This window comes from Hyperoodon ampullatus (assembly GCF_949752795.1).
Source record: "Hyperoodon ampullatus genome assembly, chromosome: 3".
NCBI lineage: Eukaryota > Metazoa > Chordata > Mammalia > Artiodactyla > Ziphiidae > Hyperoodon > Hyperoodon ampullatus.
Genome location: NC_136916.1, coordinates 37,209,072 through 37,226,280, shown reverse-complemented (window position 1 = coordinate 37,226,280; position 17,209 = coordinate 37,209,072). Strand labels below are relative to the sequence as shown.

The window sequence follows — 17,209 nt, the reverse complement described above, 5'->3', positions numbered from 1 at the left end:
TCTTAGGTCCCCGAACAGGGATTGAACCCGCACCCCCTGCATTGGAAGGCGAAGTCTTAACCACTGGACCACCAGGTAAGTCCCTCCCCAGGAGTTTCTAAGTGTCTTTCTCCTTTTGTTGTTGAGAAGTAACATTTGTGTTCTTTACTGTCATCAATAAAAAAATTCATTTCTTGTTCTTTCTCTATATTGCTTGGGACTTATTTTTCCCGACTTTCTGTTACAATTTGTACAGACTGCTTACTGGACCTGCTGCATAGCTGTGACTCTGGGATTTCTTCTCACTGGACCCATGGGTCAGTTCCTCTGTTTATGGTATACATCATATCACCTTCTTTGCCTTCTAGTCTCCAGGGCTACTGACATTAATCTGATGTCAGTTTGGTTTTGGTTTGCTTTTTATTTCCAAAGCTTTCTGGAGTACCTCTGAAGGGGTCCAGAACATGCCACAGTGGCATAAAAATTATTTTGAGCAGAAGGTACCTGAATTTCTGAAATCCATCTGCCAAAAAGCAGAGACTCCCAAAAGAACTGTTGTCTTAAATCCCCTCCCCAGGAGCAACCAGAGAAAACTGACTCTCATCATTAGAGATGAGAAGTCTCCACACAACACTTAAACAGACACTGTCACAAAAACTGCCATGTCTCCCTGCTATCTTTCTCCTAAGGGTCCATTTATCTTTCCCTCAAATCATCTGTTTCCTCCTAACCCTTCCCCCGCCTCTACTTCCCCTATTAAAATGGTATATAAGCCTCAAATTCTAACTGCCCCTTTGAGTCACATTTTCTATGAACTCCCACACATACGTGATTAAATCTGTCTTTTCTCTTGCTAATGTCCCCAACAACTAAATATAACAGAGCGGAGAAAAAGTTTTTCTTCCCTAACATCACGTTACTCTTGGTATTCTTTTTTTGCGGTACGCGGGCCTCTCACTGTTGTGGCCTCTCCCATTGCGGAGCACAGGCTCCGGACGCGCAGGCTCAGCGGCCATGGCTCACGGGCCCAGCCGCTCCATGGCATGTGGGATCCTCCCGGACCGGGGCACGAACCTGCGTCCCCTGCATCAGCAGGCGGACTCTCAACCACTGCGCCACCAGGGAAGCCCTAAGTGGGCATTTTAAAGAAAAATTTTGACCACGCTGCGTGGCTTGTGGGATCTCAGCTCCCTGACCAGGGACTGAACCCAGGCCACAGCAGTGAAAACACTGAATCCTAGCCACTAGACCACCACGGAATTCACCAAGTGGGCATTTTTTTTTTTTTTTTTTTTTGTGGTACACGGGCCTCTCACTGTTGTGGCCTCTCCCGTTGCGGAGCAACAGGCTCCGGACGTGCAGGCTCAGTGTCCATGGCTCACGGGCCTAGCTGCTCCGCAGCATGCGGGATCTTCCCGGACCAGGGCATGAACCCGTATCTCCTGCATCGGCAGGCGGACTCTCAACAACTGCGCCACCAGGGAAGCCCCCAAGTGGGCATTTTAATTAAGGTTTTTTTTTTCTTTTCCATTCTGGGACATTTTCTTTTATCATTGGTTTGATAATTCCCTCTACTTTCTATTTCAAAATTTTATTTGTCAGATTTTACATCTCCTAAGAATTGATCTATATTTTGTCTCTCACATTTTCCATATAGCCTTTTGCTCAGGTCTTAAGAAAATTTTCTTGACTTTATCTTCCAACCTTTCCACTAAATTTACTTGCGTCAATCATTAAACATTTTTAACAGCTTTCTCTATTTTCTGCAACATTCTATTATTATTTAAGTCTTTATGAAGATACTAATCAGGAGTTTCCCCTCCCATATCTCCAAAGCTATTGCTTATTTTCTAAATTATCTCTATCCCCAGGGTCAAATACACTACTTATTTGGTCTTTCGCTTTTTTCTTTTTGGCTGCAGCTCGCGGCTCACAGGATCTTAATTCCCAGACCAGGGATCAAACCCTCGCCCCCTGCAGTGGAAGTGCAGAGTCCTAACCACTGGACCGCCAGGGAAGTCCCTTGGTTTTTCTCTTGTCTTTTTTTTTTTTTAAAGATTATTTATTTATTTATTTATGGCTGCTCAGGTCTTAGTTACAGTGCACGGGCTCTAGGTTCAGTGTATGGGTTTCTCTCTAGTCGTGGCACGTGGGCTCAGTAGTTGTGGTGTGTGGGCTTAGCTGCCCTGCAGCATGTGGGATCTTAGTTCCCTGACCAGGGATCGAACTGGCATCCCCTGCATTGCAAGATGGATTCTTAACCACTGGACCACCAGGGAAGTCCCCTTGATTGTCTATTTATATTTAGTCTTTAGGGACCAGGTTAAACTTTTTAGGTGGATTTCTTGTTATTTTATATCTAGGTCTATTTCCCCCTAAATTCCTCCCCTGAATGGGGATATCTAGTTACCAGGTTTGCTTTAGGGTAGGCCCCCAAATGCCACTTAGGGGAGGCCCCCAAATGCCACTTAGGGGCGCTGGCCCCCAGCTCAGCTGTCTCTCTACTCCTCAAGCAGTTTATCTTTGTTCTAGAATCAACTGCAGGCTGCTATTCCATGCAGTTCTTTTGTGAGCAGACTTTCTTTTAACCGTCCCCTCCTATTTTTGGCTCCTCTGCTTTTACTCCCACCCCCCAGGCCTCTGAGCTTCCAAGTCTGAGTCAGCCTGGTGATAATGGGGTTCTACCTGGTTGACAGCCCCTCTGCTATAACTTTCTCTACATTTATTGTGCATTGTGATTTACTGCATTTCATTCCATCTTTCAATACGCTTCCATCCATTTCGTCAAAGATTTTTAAAACCTCTAATCTGGTGATGGTCTCTTTCTGGTTTTCTATGCTGTTATGGATTTAATCCTCATTTTATTTCCTTGTTACTATTTTAATGGGGCCTCAAGCGAAAAAAGAAGACAGATACTTATGCTCATGCTGCCATCCGGAACTGGAAGTCAGTCAAGGGGTAATTCTCCAGGGAAGTTATATTCCATTCACTCAGATGAAATGGTATAAACTTTATTATTTTCTTTTTTGTTTGTGGAAACTCATCTTAGTGACCTACATAAATTCTATAAAAATAATTGGTAATAATTCATAAAAACTGATTTTCTTTTGTTACTCAAAAAGGTTTTGGGGCTTCCCTGGTGGCGCAGTGGTTGAGAGTCCGCCTGCCGATGCAGGGGACACGGGTTCGTGCCCCGGTCCGGTAGGATCCCGCATGCCGCGGAGCGGCTGGGCCCGTGAGCCATGGCCGCTGAGCCTGCGTGTCTGGAGCCTGTGCTCCACAACGGGAGAGGCCGCAACAGTGAGAGGCCCGCGTACCGCAAAAAATAAATAAATAAATAAATAAATAAATAAATAAATAAGGTTCTATTCTAAAACTCTTAGCTTCTATAAGAAAATAGGGGCTTCCCTGGTGGCGCAGTGGTTGAGAGTCCGCCTGCCGATGCAGGGGACGCGGGTTCGTGCCCCGGTCTGGGAGGATCCCACATGCCGCGGAGCGGCTAGGCCCGTGAGCCATGGCTACTGGGCCTGCGCGTCCAGAGCCTGTGCTCCGCAACGGGAGAGGCCACAGCAGTGAGAAGCCCACGTAATGCAAAAAAAAAAAAAGAAAATAGAAGAGATTTTTTCTATGTACTTGTAATGAATTCTTTAGAGGTTCAACTTTTTTATTTTTTTTCGCTGTGCTGTGCAGCTTGTGGGATCTTAGTTCCCTGACCAGGGATTGAACCTGCGCCCCCTGCAGTGGAAGTGCAGAGTTCTAACCACTGGACCACCAGGGAATTCCCTAGATGTTCCATTTTAATCGATGTAACTCAGACAATAAAACAGATGACTTACCCAAGAAAATGTCGACCAGCATATTCATAGTAAATCTCCCAGAAGGACCTACATGTTTTATATTTCTTGTTCCTTGTGATGAACTGTGTTCTTGAACAAATCTTACAATATTTTTTACATCATCTGTCACATCTCTTGTCTTATAATCCTATGAATAAAAAGAGATTACCTTTTGCTATAATTAAGATACCGATACCTAGATCGCTACGATTTAATACTAACTGTAACAGTCCCACAATAAACCATTTCCAGACTAAAACCGAGACCAAAAACCAAGGAAGTTTCAAATGTTCATTCTTTTCTAAGTTCTTATATTAACCTTGTGTCTAGAATAATTAGCACTCTACTATATCTATTTCATTTCTGTTTCACAGACAGTTACCTGAGAGCACTCTGTGGGTAGAAATACTTTTTCTTTCAAAACCCTTCATACCTCTTTTGGTCACTTACTGGATGGTGACCTTTAGGGATGAAAAACATTGTCCAACCATGCAGATGTATGAGTTCTGATCTCTTTTGGGTCTTTGGTGCCATAGTCAATCCTTTTTACCATCTCCGGTCAGTTCCCCTTCTCATTTCCCTCAGTTGTTTCCAAACTCTGCCTACCATTACTATGTGGTCTTTTGCTATCGTCTATCCTAGTTCTCTAACCTAGCAATACTAAGCACCTGCAGTTCTCAAAAGCTACATCGTGCTTTTGTGCCTCTGTATATGCAGTTCCTCTACCTTCTAATCCTTGTTCAACCACCACAGTCCTGGAGACAAATAGGTTTCTTATCCTATACTAACAATTGGTAGTGATTCCGAGGCTCTACCTGGCATCATCACAAAAGAGTGCCCCATCATTCTCTCCAACATCATTCCTGCCTTAATTCTTGGTGACTAGTGTACAGAGATGATCCTCCCACACCTTGGCCTTTGGCAACTTGATCTCCTGTACTCCAGTGATCCTGTCCTCCAGATATGTCAGCCCCTCACTCCCATGCTCACACCCACTACCTAGCCTTACTAGTATCAGCAACCCTTTTGTTCTCTGACCGCTACCTCCTGCCTTTCTAACTCATGCCATCTAGTTTCTGACTCTAGCAATCCACTGGGACAGCCTATCCATTGATCCTCGTCCTCAGATGTTCAGCTTCAATTCCAGATCCGATCATCATAACATAACCTTTCATATACCTTCAACTCCCCTGCCCTTGGGTCACATTGTTTGACAAAACACATGAGATCCAGTTCTCCACCATTCCATGCCTACACCTGTGTAGTTGAACTTGGCAGGAGAAACACACACAACTATGCCGACTGTTTTCACTTTCAGTACAGGGCCACAAACCTCAAGTGGATCCTTAACGCTGCCAGGTAATCAATGATACATGCTTAGTCTATCTCTGCCCCATTCTCTTAGAATAGGAGTCAGCAAATTATGGCCCATGAGCTGTATACCTGTTTTTGTAAATCAAATTTTATTGGAACACAACTATGGAAAAATCGGTGTATTTATTGTAATTTATGTCTGCTTTTGGGCTAAAATAGCAGAATTGAGTAGTTGTGACAGAGACTGCCCACAAAGCCTGAAATGTTGGGTTGGCCAAAAAGTTCGTTTGGGTTTTTCCATAAGAGCTTATGGAAACCCGAATGAACTTTTTGGCCAAGCCAATATTTACCACCCTCTGGCCCTTTAAGATAGTTTGCTGACCCCGTCTTAGATGACAATTTCACACTTCCTCCTTTCTCTTCAATCCCCACTCTTGTCCTTTGAGTTGACTACCTTGCTTGCTACTTTGCTGAGGAAACAATCGGAAGAGAGCTTTCAAAACTTCCTTCACTACATCCATCCCCAGCACCTGCCCCACATTTTCTTCTTTCTTCCTGTTATTATAGACGAACTATCCAAGCTCCTGTCTAAGCCAGTCTTTGTCCTTCTGCACTAGCTCCCAAGCCCCCTTGCTTACTCAGGAACACTGCTTCAGCAATTCTTCTCTCTCCTCACACATCAATTTCCATCCTCCGTAGGTACGTTCCTATCAGCACACAAATATATTATTTCTCCTGTCTCTTCTTGACTCCACTTCCCCTGGCAGCTACGGTTTAATTTCTCTGTTCATCCCTGAAGCAACACTTGAAAGAATTCTCCATATGCACTGCCTCCAATTTTGCCCCTCTGCACTGAAACTGGTCAAGTCCAGGTCCCATATTTCCACGGTGCTAAACCCAACGGTGACATCTCGGTCCTCATGGTACGTGGCTCAGCAGCAGCAGGCGACTAGGGAGCGCTCCCTCCTCCCTGATGCACTCCTACGCTTAGTTGCCTTGGTCTTCCTCCTACCTCACTTGTTCTCTTTCCTGGTCTCCTTTCCTAGTTCTTCCTCTTCTCCTCAACCTCTTCAAGTCTCAGGGCTCAGTCTTTGGTTTTCTTCTCTTCTGTCTAAACTTATACCAGTGAAGATTTCATCTGCTTTCATGACTTCAAATTCAACTATATGCCAACCACTCCCAGAGTTATGGTACCACCAGCCTCTCTTCAGAATCGCTGGATCCAAGACATATCTAACTCACTACACCCCAGACCAAACCCCTGATCTTCCCTGCCAGCCTTCCCCGAACGTCTCGGCTGAGGGCTGCTCCACTCTTCCAGTTTCTCAGCCCTCCAGGCACCGTTCTGGCCGGCCTCACCTCTCCCCCTGGGCAGGCACGTGAGCTCCCTCACTACCCCTCAAAGGCACAGGCATGCCCCCCACCTCAGGGCCTCTGGCCAACATCCGTATTTGAGAGCTGCTCAGCTAACTCCTTTCTTCAAGTCTTCGCTCAGGTCTCATCTTTGCAGTAAGACTTCCCTGGGCCACTGCATCCTGCACCCCATTCATCATTCCTGACTCCTTACACCGCTGTACTTTTCATCAAAGTTCTTTCCTCTTAACATGTACTTATAATGTATGTTGTCTTTATTCAGCCTCCCTCTGCTAGAATGTAAGCTCCACAAGAGTAGGGATCTTTATATTTTGTTCAGTGATGTATCCCAAACTCCTAGAACATTGCCTATCACAGAGCAGGCATTCAACAAATATTTGTTGAATGAGTGAACTGAGTAGCAATGTCTACAAAGTGGGGTGGGGTGGGTTGAGATGGCCATAAATCCACAGACTCCACCCCAAGAGAGAGTAAATCACCCTCTGCTTGGCTAGCGTTGCCTACGGTATCACAGTGATATGAACACATACATGTCTGTCTCCCCTCCTGTCTGTGAATTGGCCTATATCATGTTCATATGTGAATCCCCAGCACCTTGCACAGATATTTCAAATAATATATCAACTGTGAAAATGCTCTGTAAACTGTGAAGTACAGTAGACATTAAAACATAGAATTACCATGATAGGTACAATACAGTACCTAACGATTGAATTTAACAACCTCCCAAAGTTATGTTTAGGACAGATGATAGCAAACTCATCCTGAAGCTACTGCCCTTACTCTTTACAGTTTTTTTAAAAACCAGTTTACAGCGTAATCTAATTGATCTGAATTCAAACACACAGTACACTAGTTATAACCCTTTTGAGAATGAAGATGTTTAAATATAATTAGAGTTGAATGTAAAATATTCTACCTGCCCATGTTGGATCTTTTTGGGTATTTACAGATTAATGATATTTCTTAAATATCCTATAACCACCAAAACAGGTCCAGTATATATTTTTAACAGGCTTCTAGTTCTACGGATATTCCATAGAAATACTATTAAAATGTTTCTATTCCCAATTAACATGGGGAGGAAGCCATCGTCCCCTTGTTAAAATCCCTAGGGCCCACTTACTGCAATCTAACTTGTATCTAACTTTTCTAAATTAAGAGAAGAAAAAAAAAATCTTTGCAAGTTCCTTATCACAAAGAATTTAAAACTTTCTTATTTTACCTTTGCTTTACAGCAATTATCACAAGAAACATCTGGGTATTTCTTACAAAAATAAGGATTAAATCCATTTTCGCCAAAGTAAGCCAAAAGCTGTATTCTCCTGCATTCTGTTATATTTTCACAGTAATGTACCATACTATACAAATTATTGAAGTGAGTCTCTTTCGTATGATGGTTTCCATCTTTTTCCACTAAAAGAGATGAAGAACATAGTAAACATACTTATTACAGTAGAAAAATAGAAAAGAATATCACAGAAATATTTAGAATAGGTTCATATAACTTTAAATATTAAATGAAATAAAATTATTCATAGCATTATATATCAACATGACATGAATCTATATAATTAACTGAATATTTATGTTCATCTTCAAGATTGTAGTTTTGCAGGAATAAACATAGGTTGTCAGGAGCAGCTGAAAAAATTGTGCAACTCTTCATTATTCCCAATGATAAATATCTGAATTATATTTACTATATTTATCAGACAAGGATATACTGAACCCAGCATTCAAAGTAAGCAGAGCATGGAGCCATGGCAGTGGGCTGTGCATCTCCCTGAGTATCTGGGATCAAAGTGGTTAAGCCAGTGGTTCTGAAATGTACCAAGGACCCCCCAGGGCTGGGGCGGGTGCTGCAATGAACTCACAGGGGTGCTGGCAGGTGTTTTAAATTTAAGGGAAACAGCAACACCTGACATCTGTTGAACACCACACAAGCAACTAGTTGGAGGTAGTTTATGATGTGCTACTTTCCTTCTAATGACATTGTGAAGCTGAAATTTTGGCAGTTGCTATGATAAAAATAAGTACCTCCAAAAAATCAATGTGAAACAGAAAATAAGGGTGGCAGTGTCCAATCTGATTCCAAGGTCTGAGAACAACATGTACATACTTTTCATTTGTAAGCAATTGTTGTTAGTTAAAAATGAAATAAAAATTTTTTTTTCTGGTTTATGAGTATTATTTTTTTTTAATGGTTGCTAAGTGTTTAGCACTTAAATACTAAATTATTTGGACCTAACTTAATATAGGTTCTGCTTAAAAACACAAATGGACACACTAAGTTTAAAAGTTTCATTTTTGCACTGAGAATTATCTTGGTATAGTGCAAGGGACATGGACTTTGCAATCAGATGAACCTGGATTCCATCAGGGCTCTGCCACTTACCTAGCTCTGTATCTCATTTTCCTCTTCTGTAAAATGAGGAGAATAATAGTAGTATCTTTTAGGGTTGTTGTGAAGATTAAATGAAGTGATACACGTAAAGCATTTAACACAGCAGCATATAATAAGTGCTAAGGAAACTTTATCATCATTATCACTACCCTTCCCCTTACCGCTGCTGCTGCTCTTGGGGGCAAGTTACAAAACCTTTCTGAAGCTCACTTTTCTCATGGGACTATCTCAAAAGCTAGTGGTTACAAACAAATAAGGTAAACATTACTTGGCACAGAGCTTGGTAAGTGCCATTTCCCGTGCTCGGTATCTCTGCCAGAGTTCATTCAAAAGTGGTCTCAAAACAGGCAATTTTACTTATTTATCTATTAGAAGGGGACTGGTTCAATAAACATGGAATACCATACTATGGAATTCTATGTAGTCAAGCTATGTGTACTAGTTGGAGTCATAATTACACCCTAGTGTTGACTGGAAAAAAAATCAGGTCAACATATATATATTAAAAAAGCACATTTATATAATAACTGTAAATAGAGTATAACCTTTAAAAATTGTGAATCACCATGCTGTACACCTGAAATTTATATAATACTGTAAATCAACTACATCTTAGGGAAAAAAAGCACATATAATGGAATCGCATTTATATTGTAAAAAATCTGCATTTGGGAAAGGTAAATATCAAATATAAGATATTGCATAACTCCAATGAAGAGGGAAAGGGATGAGATAGGAGAGGGCTATGTAGGGGTTTTATTTCCTAACCTGGACAGTGGTACGTGACAGTTCATTATTTTTTTCCATTTTACCTTTCTGCATGCTTGAAATATGTTATATACAAGGATGCATGCAGAAATTGGGCCTGGAAGGATACAAAGGAAATCAGTAACTGGAGTTATTTCTTAGGGCAGGACTGCATACGAGGCATGATTTGGAAATTCTTCAGTCTTCAACACATCTGTATCATTTGAATTTTACATAACAAGCATGTAATACTTTTATCGTAAACATGAACTAAAATAAAACTTCCATATCTATCTAAGTGCCTCTATTTTAAGGAAAACTGGACCCAAAACACCACAACTGCAGGGGTAGATGACAATCACGAGACCGAGGAGGACAGCATGTGTCCCCGATGGAGCTCAGCTTACTTAGTATAAGCCTCTTCAGTCTGGTCACATCGTGGTAGGTATAGAAGAGCAGGCAGTGAGAGATTTCCCCATCTCTTCCAGCTCTGCCAGATTCTTGGTAGTAACCCTCCATGGATTTAGGGAGGGATGCATGGATCACAAATCGCACATCAGGTTTGTCAATCCCCATTCCAAATGCAATTGTCGCACAGATAACCTGATGTAAAAGCAAAAGCCTATTAGGCTCATAATGCATTTAAAGGAACATTTTTTAAATCAATCAATCAATCAATCAATCAATTAATTTTTGGCTGCATTAGGTCTTCGTTGCTGCGCGCGGGCTTTTTCTTTAGTTGCGTTGAGCGGGGGCTACTCTTCGTTGTGGTGCATGGGCTTCTCGTTGTGGTGGCTTCTCTTGTTGCGGAGCATGGGCTCTAGGCACACAGGCTTCAGTAGTTGTGGCTCACGGGCTCTAGAGCACAGGCTCAATAGTTGTGGTGCACGGGCTTAGTTGCGATGCGGCATGTGGGATCTTTCCGGACCAGGGCTCGAACCCGTGTCTCCTGCACTGGCAGGCGGATTCTTAACCACTGCACCACCAGGGAAGCCCTAAAGGAACATTTTAATAATAGATGCTTCTAGGAGCTTTATCTTCTATTTTACTTTAAAATGTACTCTATATAAGAGTCTATTACTTGGTTCCATTATTTAGCATGACTAATATGAGATTTTCATATTGATAATTTGCAGTTCTATTCAGACCCAAGAAAGTAAAGAGAAGCTCCGTGTGGCAGGCACTTGCTTGTGTGATTTGGTGCTATCACCAAGGGAGCCAGGATCAGCAGTAGTTGCCTCCTGATGTGTTACCACTGTTTGCTCTCGTATGTTTTCGATATGGAGGTGTGGGGGTGTGGCTCACCCAGCCATGATATCCCTGTTGCCCTGGTAACTGTGTTTCTCAGGAGCTCTGGTTGTTCCCAGGGCTTGGGCTTTTAGAGGTCACTGCTGCTAGATTTTCCAATGATTCAGGAACAGTGGCATTCTCACCTGCTCCAGGTGAGAACTTACTATCCGGTTTTCCAGTGGGAGCAAGTGATCACACACCAGCTCCTTTTATTCATCAGCTAATTTCAGAGTCAAAACTTGTGAAAATTTTATTGGAACTCATGGGCAAAAGTCTGAGAGTTGCTTATACTAGGGAAAAAAAAGGCTGGAGACCGTGGATCTTGGCCTATGCAAATTACTCACTGGAAGCAAGGTGATAGCTAAATTTCAGGAGCTTGATATATCAGTTTTTAGTAAAAAATCTCTTTCAAGCCTATCCATTTCAGTGGCAAATTTAGGACCCATAACCCAGCCAAAAATATTATATCTCCAGGCAAAATTACATTATACAAATAAAGCTGCAAGCCTTTTTTTACCACCTAAAAAAATGAATTGCTACTTCAAAAATAGTATTTCAAAAGCAACTGGACGATCTGGCAGCCAGACTGAGGCTAACGACATGATTTCAGTGACTGTAAGTACCACAGCTAGGAACTGCACGCCATGGATGGCAGACGGGGGTGCTCATCAACGCTGGAGATGCTGGTGGCCTGTACTTTAGGTCAGCCATCCGTCTAAATTTATGGCACTGCAATCAAAGGCGAATCTCCTTGGAAAGAGAAAGTCTACTGTAGTCTCTAGAGGTGGGAGAGCAGGTGGAGAGGCTGTAAAGCAAGGTGAGTCAGCCCACAGGCGTACAGGTTTCCAAGAAGCCTGGGTGCATCTCCCAAGGTCGGGTGAGCACAGGGCTGTGAGGGAGGCTGCAGGCTCATGAGGTGACTATGACACCAATGCCTTCTGAGACTCTTTATTTCTTATAACTGGGAACACTGGCTTTGTGCAGTTGTTAATTCCTTCTTTATTTCTTCTGTGTTGCTTTTAAAACTTCAGGCTAGGGCTTCCCTGGTGGCGCAGTGGTTGAGAGTCTGCCTGCCGATGCAGGGGACACGGGTTCGTGCCCCGGTCCGGGAAGATCTCACGTGCCGCGGAGAGGCTAGGCCCGTGAGCCATGGCCTCTCAGCCTGCGCGTCCGGAGCCTGGGCTCCGTAACGGGAGAGGCCACAACAGCGAGGGGCCCGCGTACCGCAAAACAAAACAAAACAAACAAAAAAAAACTTCAGGCTAGGGACTTCCCTGGTGGCACAGTGGTTAAAGAACCCGCCTGTCAACGCAGGGGACAAGGGTACGAGCCCTGGTCCGGGAAGATCCCACATGCCGCAGAGCAACTAAGCCCGTGCGCCACAACTACTGAGCCCACGCGCCACAACTACTGAAGCCTGCACACCTAGAGCCTGTGCTCCGCAACAAGAGAAGCCACCGCACCGCAACGAAGAGTAGCCCCTGCTTGCCGCAACTAGAGAAAGCCCACGCGCAGCAACGAAGACCCAATGCAGACAAAAAAGAAAAACCCAAAAAACAAAAAAACTTCAGGCTACCATCATATCTTTGTGAAGAAAAACAACCAAGTTTTATTCTATCCCACAAATCTAGTAAGATTAAGGCTGTCCAGTTGGTTATATTATTATACCTTGACTGTGAGGATTAGCTGCTCTGAGAGCAGAAACAATTAGATTAAAAAAAAAAAAAAAGTTCACCAATTGAAAAAACTATATATTTGATCAAAGTGTTTTATATATAAAAATATGTATACATGTATGTATGTATGTTATAGAATACACTATATATAAAGAATTAAAGAACTTTAAAAAATTGGCTTTCTTTTTAGTTTTCTATTCAATTTTTTTATGGTTGAGATTACACACTTTTTTTAAAAAAAATAAATTTATTTATTTATTATTTTTGGCTCTTTTGGGTCTTTGTTGCTGCAATCGGGCTTTCTCTAATTGTGGCGAGAGGGGGCTACTCTTTGTTGCAGTGCGCTGGCTTCTCTTGTTGTGGAGCACGGGCTCTAGGCGCACAGGCTTCAGTGGTTGTGGCGCGTGGGCTCTAGAGCGCAGGCTCGGTAGTTGTGGTGCACGGGCTTAGTTGCTCCGCGGCATGTGGGATCTTCCTGGACCAGGGCTCGAACCCGTGTCCCCTGCATTGGCAGGCGGATTCTTAACCACTGCACCACCAGGGAAGCCTGAGATTACACACTTTTTAATTATATTTTTCCTTACATTTATCCATCATTAACATTTGAACATTTTCATATCATTAAAAAGTTCTTCATAAACCATTTTTTTTTTTTTTTTTTTTTTTTTTTTGCTGTACGCGGGCCTCCTACTGCTGTGGCCTCTCCCATTGCGGAGCACAGGCTCCAGACGCGCAGGCTCAGCGGCCATGGCTCACGGGCCCAGCCGCTCCGCGGCACGTGGGATCTTCCCGGATCGGGGCACGAACCCGTGTCCCCTGCATCGGCAGGCAGACTCAACCACTGCGCCACCAGGGAAGCCCATAAACCATTTTTTAATGGCAGGGATGTACCATAATGTAACCAATCATGCTCTCAGGACATTTAAGCTATTTACTATTAAAAATAACACTGATGTAAATTCCACACCCATGTTTCAGATTTGAGGCTCTTAAATATGGTCTACCACATTGTTTTCCAGAAAGGCTCTCATGAGTACTACAGAAAATCGTCTCTGACAACACTGTCCCCGACAGTTAATAAAAGTTTGCTAATACAAGAGGTAAACATGATCTCACTGTTCTAAATTTTAATTCCTTTGATTATTAGCAAAATTGCACTTAAAAAATTTGTATTTAGCCCTCTGTAGTTCCTCCTTTCCAACAGTTTCTTGATAGTCTTGCATAATTTACTATTTGAGACTCATGTTTTTCTTCTCACATTTTTACAAGCTCTTCATTATGTTTTATTTGAGGAAGCTATAGTTCCCATTTTGCTGTTGCCTTTAATTTTTGTTTTACAGATATAGAAGTGTTTAGTTGTTTAGGTTTTTAATCATTTCTAGCAATTACTTCCTTTTGGGCTGTTTTTAAGCTTAGGTTCTCTTTCACTCAGCGTGCATACATTTAAAAATATCTGTACCTTTATTTACCTATAATTAACTTTGATATGAGGACTTAGAACAATTCTCCCCATCAGGTAACCAGTACCACTAGTTGAATAATCTTCCTTTCCTAATTAATTTTAAATGCCTTCCTTATCATATACTGTTTTTACCTGTTTTCCAGTCGATTTCTGGATTTCTGTTCCATTGATCTTTAACGTATTGCAAAGCCAGTGTTCGTGTGTTATTATTTTCTTGCCAAATTCTTTTGATTATTTTCACTTGAATATTCTTCCAGGCAAACTTTGGGAAAAGTTTATCAAAGGAAGAAAACACTGCAATTTTGATTAGCTACATATTAATTTGGGAAGAATGCCTTCTACAGTTATGTCAGTGAAAATTAACCAGCATTTTACATATTTGAAAAACCTTTCTATTGTTTCCGACATAAATGACAATGAGCTGGTGTGAAACTCTTCAGTCCCAGCCTTCCCTCTTCTGATTCTGGAGATAGTTCACTTCTGTTTTTTTAATTTAGTGTAACTGTCTCAGGCATGTCTATTACTCGTTCTTTTTTTTAATTTTAATTTAATTTATTGATTGATTGATTTTTGGCTGCGTTGGGTCTTCGTTGCCATGCATAGGCTTTCTCTAGTTGCAGCGAGCGAGGTCTACACTTCATTGCGGTGCGTGGGTTTCTCATTGCAGTGGCTTCGCTTGTTGTGGAGCATGGGCTCTAGGCACGCGGGCTTCAGTAGTTGCAGCACGTGGGCTCAGTAGTTGTGGCTCGCGGGCTCTAGAGCGCAGGCTCGCTATTTGTGGCACACGGGCTTAGCTGCTCCGCGGCATGTGGGATATTCCTGGACCAGGGATCGAACCCGTGTCCCCTGCAATGGCAGGCGGATTCTTAACCACTGTGCCACCAGGGAAGTCCCTCTCGTTCTTTGTTGAGTAACCTATTTCTTTATCGTCATGAATACAATTTCTTATAACTGTAAATCAAACAAAATGTTCTGAACTATGTCTACATGTAAGCTTTTCTCCAGTGATCTTGAGATAACTCTTAAATTTGTTACATATTTGTTATGTATTTATTTATAATACATTTGACTACTCTATTGATCTCAACTATCCCTATTTCTTTTTTGGGTATACTTATTATTCTTAGGCTGAACCCCTGCTCTCCCAGCTACCAATAATTTTTTTGTTTTTTTCCACTCAATTTTCATGTTTTTTTTCCCTTCACATTCTCAAGTTATTCACTACATCACTGATTCAAATGCCTGCATGGAATTGAACCATTTGTGTTTTGATATATAATTCTATTTGTTTTGTTTTTCTTGTATTTTCTTATCTGGATAAACTGACTTTTTATTTATCCCTTCGTCTCAGCCTCTTCATAACATCTTCTTATGGCAAACTGTTTCTAGTTCATATAAGTCAAGTCTTCTTAAATCTTTCTGAGGATATTAAGCCGATATCCTCTAAGATTTCCTTTTGTTTTCCCTCAGGAAATAATTTTGGGAGATACTTTTCCTTCTGAATCTTCACGGTAATGATTTCTTTTTTTGTGCGCTGAAAACTTCATAGGCTACAAAAAAATTATTAGTCATTCTCCTCAAATTCATCCTTGTATGTAGAGAGATCTATCCAAGTTTCATATTTGCCACAGTATGGGATGCCCTAGAATGTTCTTGCTTCCTTCTTGATCTACATGGGTGATAAATTTATCCTCTCAGAAGCAGATGCTCAACATCATTAGTTATTAGGGAATGCAAACAAAAATCACGAGATACCACTTTACATACACTAGGATGGATATAGTAAAAAAAGACAGTAATAAGTGTTGGTGAGATGGAGACACTGGAAGCTCATACATTGCTGGTAGGAATGCAAAATTTTGTAGCTGCTTTGCAAAACAGTTTGGCAGTTCCTCAAAAAGTTAAACAGAGTTTCCATATGACTGAGCAATTGCAATCTTCCATCTACCCAAGAGAACTGAAAACAAGTTCACACAAAAACCTGTACAGAAATGTTCACAGACGCATTATTCACAATAGTCAAAAAGTGGATACAGGGACTTCCCTGGTGGCGCAGTGGTTTAGACTCCGTCTGCCAATGCAGGGGACACGGGTTCGAGCCCTGGTCTGGGAAGATCCCACATGCTGCAGAGCAACTAAGCCAGCGTGCTACAACTACTGAACCTGCACTCTAGAGCCCGTGAGCCACAGCTACTGAACCCGCGCGCCTAGAGCCTGTGCTCCACAGCAAGAGAAGCCACTGCAATAAGAAGCCCGCGCACTGCAATGAAGAGTAGCCCCCGCTCGCTGCAACTAGAGAAAGCCCGCATGCAGCAACAAAGACCCAAAGCAGAAAAAAAAAAAAAAAAAAAAAAAAAAAAAGTGGATATAACCCAAATGTCTACCAACTGATGAATGGATAACAAACTGTGGTACTTCCATACAATGGAATATTATCCAGCCACAAAAAAGAGTGACATACTGATACATGCTACAATATGGATAAATCTTGAAAACATGCTAATAAGTAAGAGAAATCAGTCACAGAAGAACACATATTGTATGATTCCATTTATATGAAATGTCCAGAATAGGAAACTCTATAGAGACAGATTAGTAGTAGTTAATAGATTAGTGGTTGCCAAGGACCAGGTGTTAGGGGAGTGAGAAGTGACTGCTAGTAGATATGGGGTTTTTTTCTGGGATGATGAAATGTTCTGGAATCAGACAGTGGTGATGGTTGCACGACCTTGTGAATGTACTAAACTCCACTGACTTGTAAACTTTGGAAGGGGGAATTGTATGGTATGTGAATTACATCTCAATAAAAAGGTTTTTTGATTTAAGAAAGAAAAAGCAGTTTCCCTGGTGGCGCAGTGGTTAAGAATCCACCTGCCAATGCAGGGGACATGGGTTCGAGCCCTGGTCCAGGAAGATCCCACATGCCGCGGAGCAACTAAGCCCGTGCACCACAACTACTGAGCCTGCAGTCTACAGCCCACGAGCCACGACTACTGAGCCTGTGAGCCACAACTACTGAGCTCATGTGCCACAACTACTGAAGCCCATGCACCTAGAGCCCATGCTCCACAACAAGAGAAGCCACTGCAGTGAGAAGCCCAAGCACCGCAACGAAGAGTAGCCT

At 42.2% G+C, this 17,209-nt stretch overlaps 1 protein-coding gene across 4 annotated transcripts in view; it reads right to left on the bottom strand.

Annotated features, from left to right (window-relative positions):
* Nucleotides 1–17,209, bottom strand: part of BLM (BLM RecQ like helicase) — a gene marked incomplete at its 5' end in the record, with an annotated part of 65,456 nt that overhangs the window by 15,132 nt on the left and 33,115 nt on the right. For all 4 annotated transcript variants that reach the window (XM_079698851.1, XM_079698853.1, XM_079698852.1 and 1 more), the window contains 3 exons: nucleotides 3,816–3,963; nucleotides 7,729–7,919; nucleotides 10,065–10,260. In XM_079698851.1, coding sequence (XP_079554977.1) covers nucleotides 3,816–3,963; nucleotides 7,729–7,919; nucleotides 10,065–10,260 — 535 coding nt within the window. The remainder of the gene's footprint in view (nucleotides 1–3,815; nucleotides 3,964–7,728; nucleotides 7,920–10,064; nucleotides 10,261–17,209) is intronic.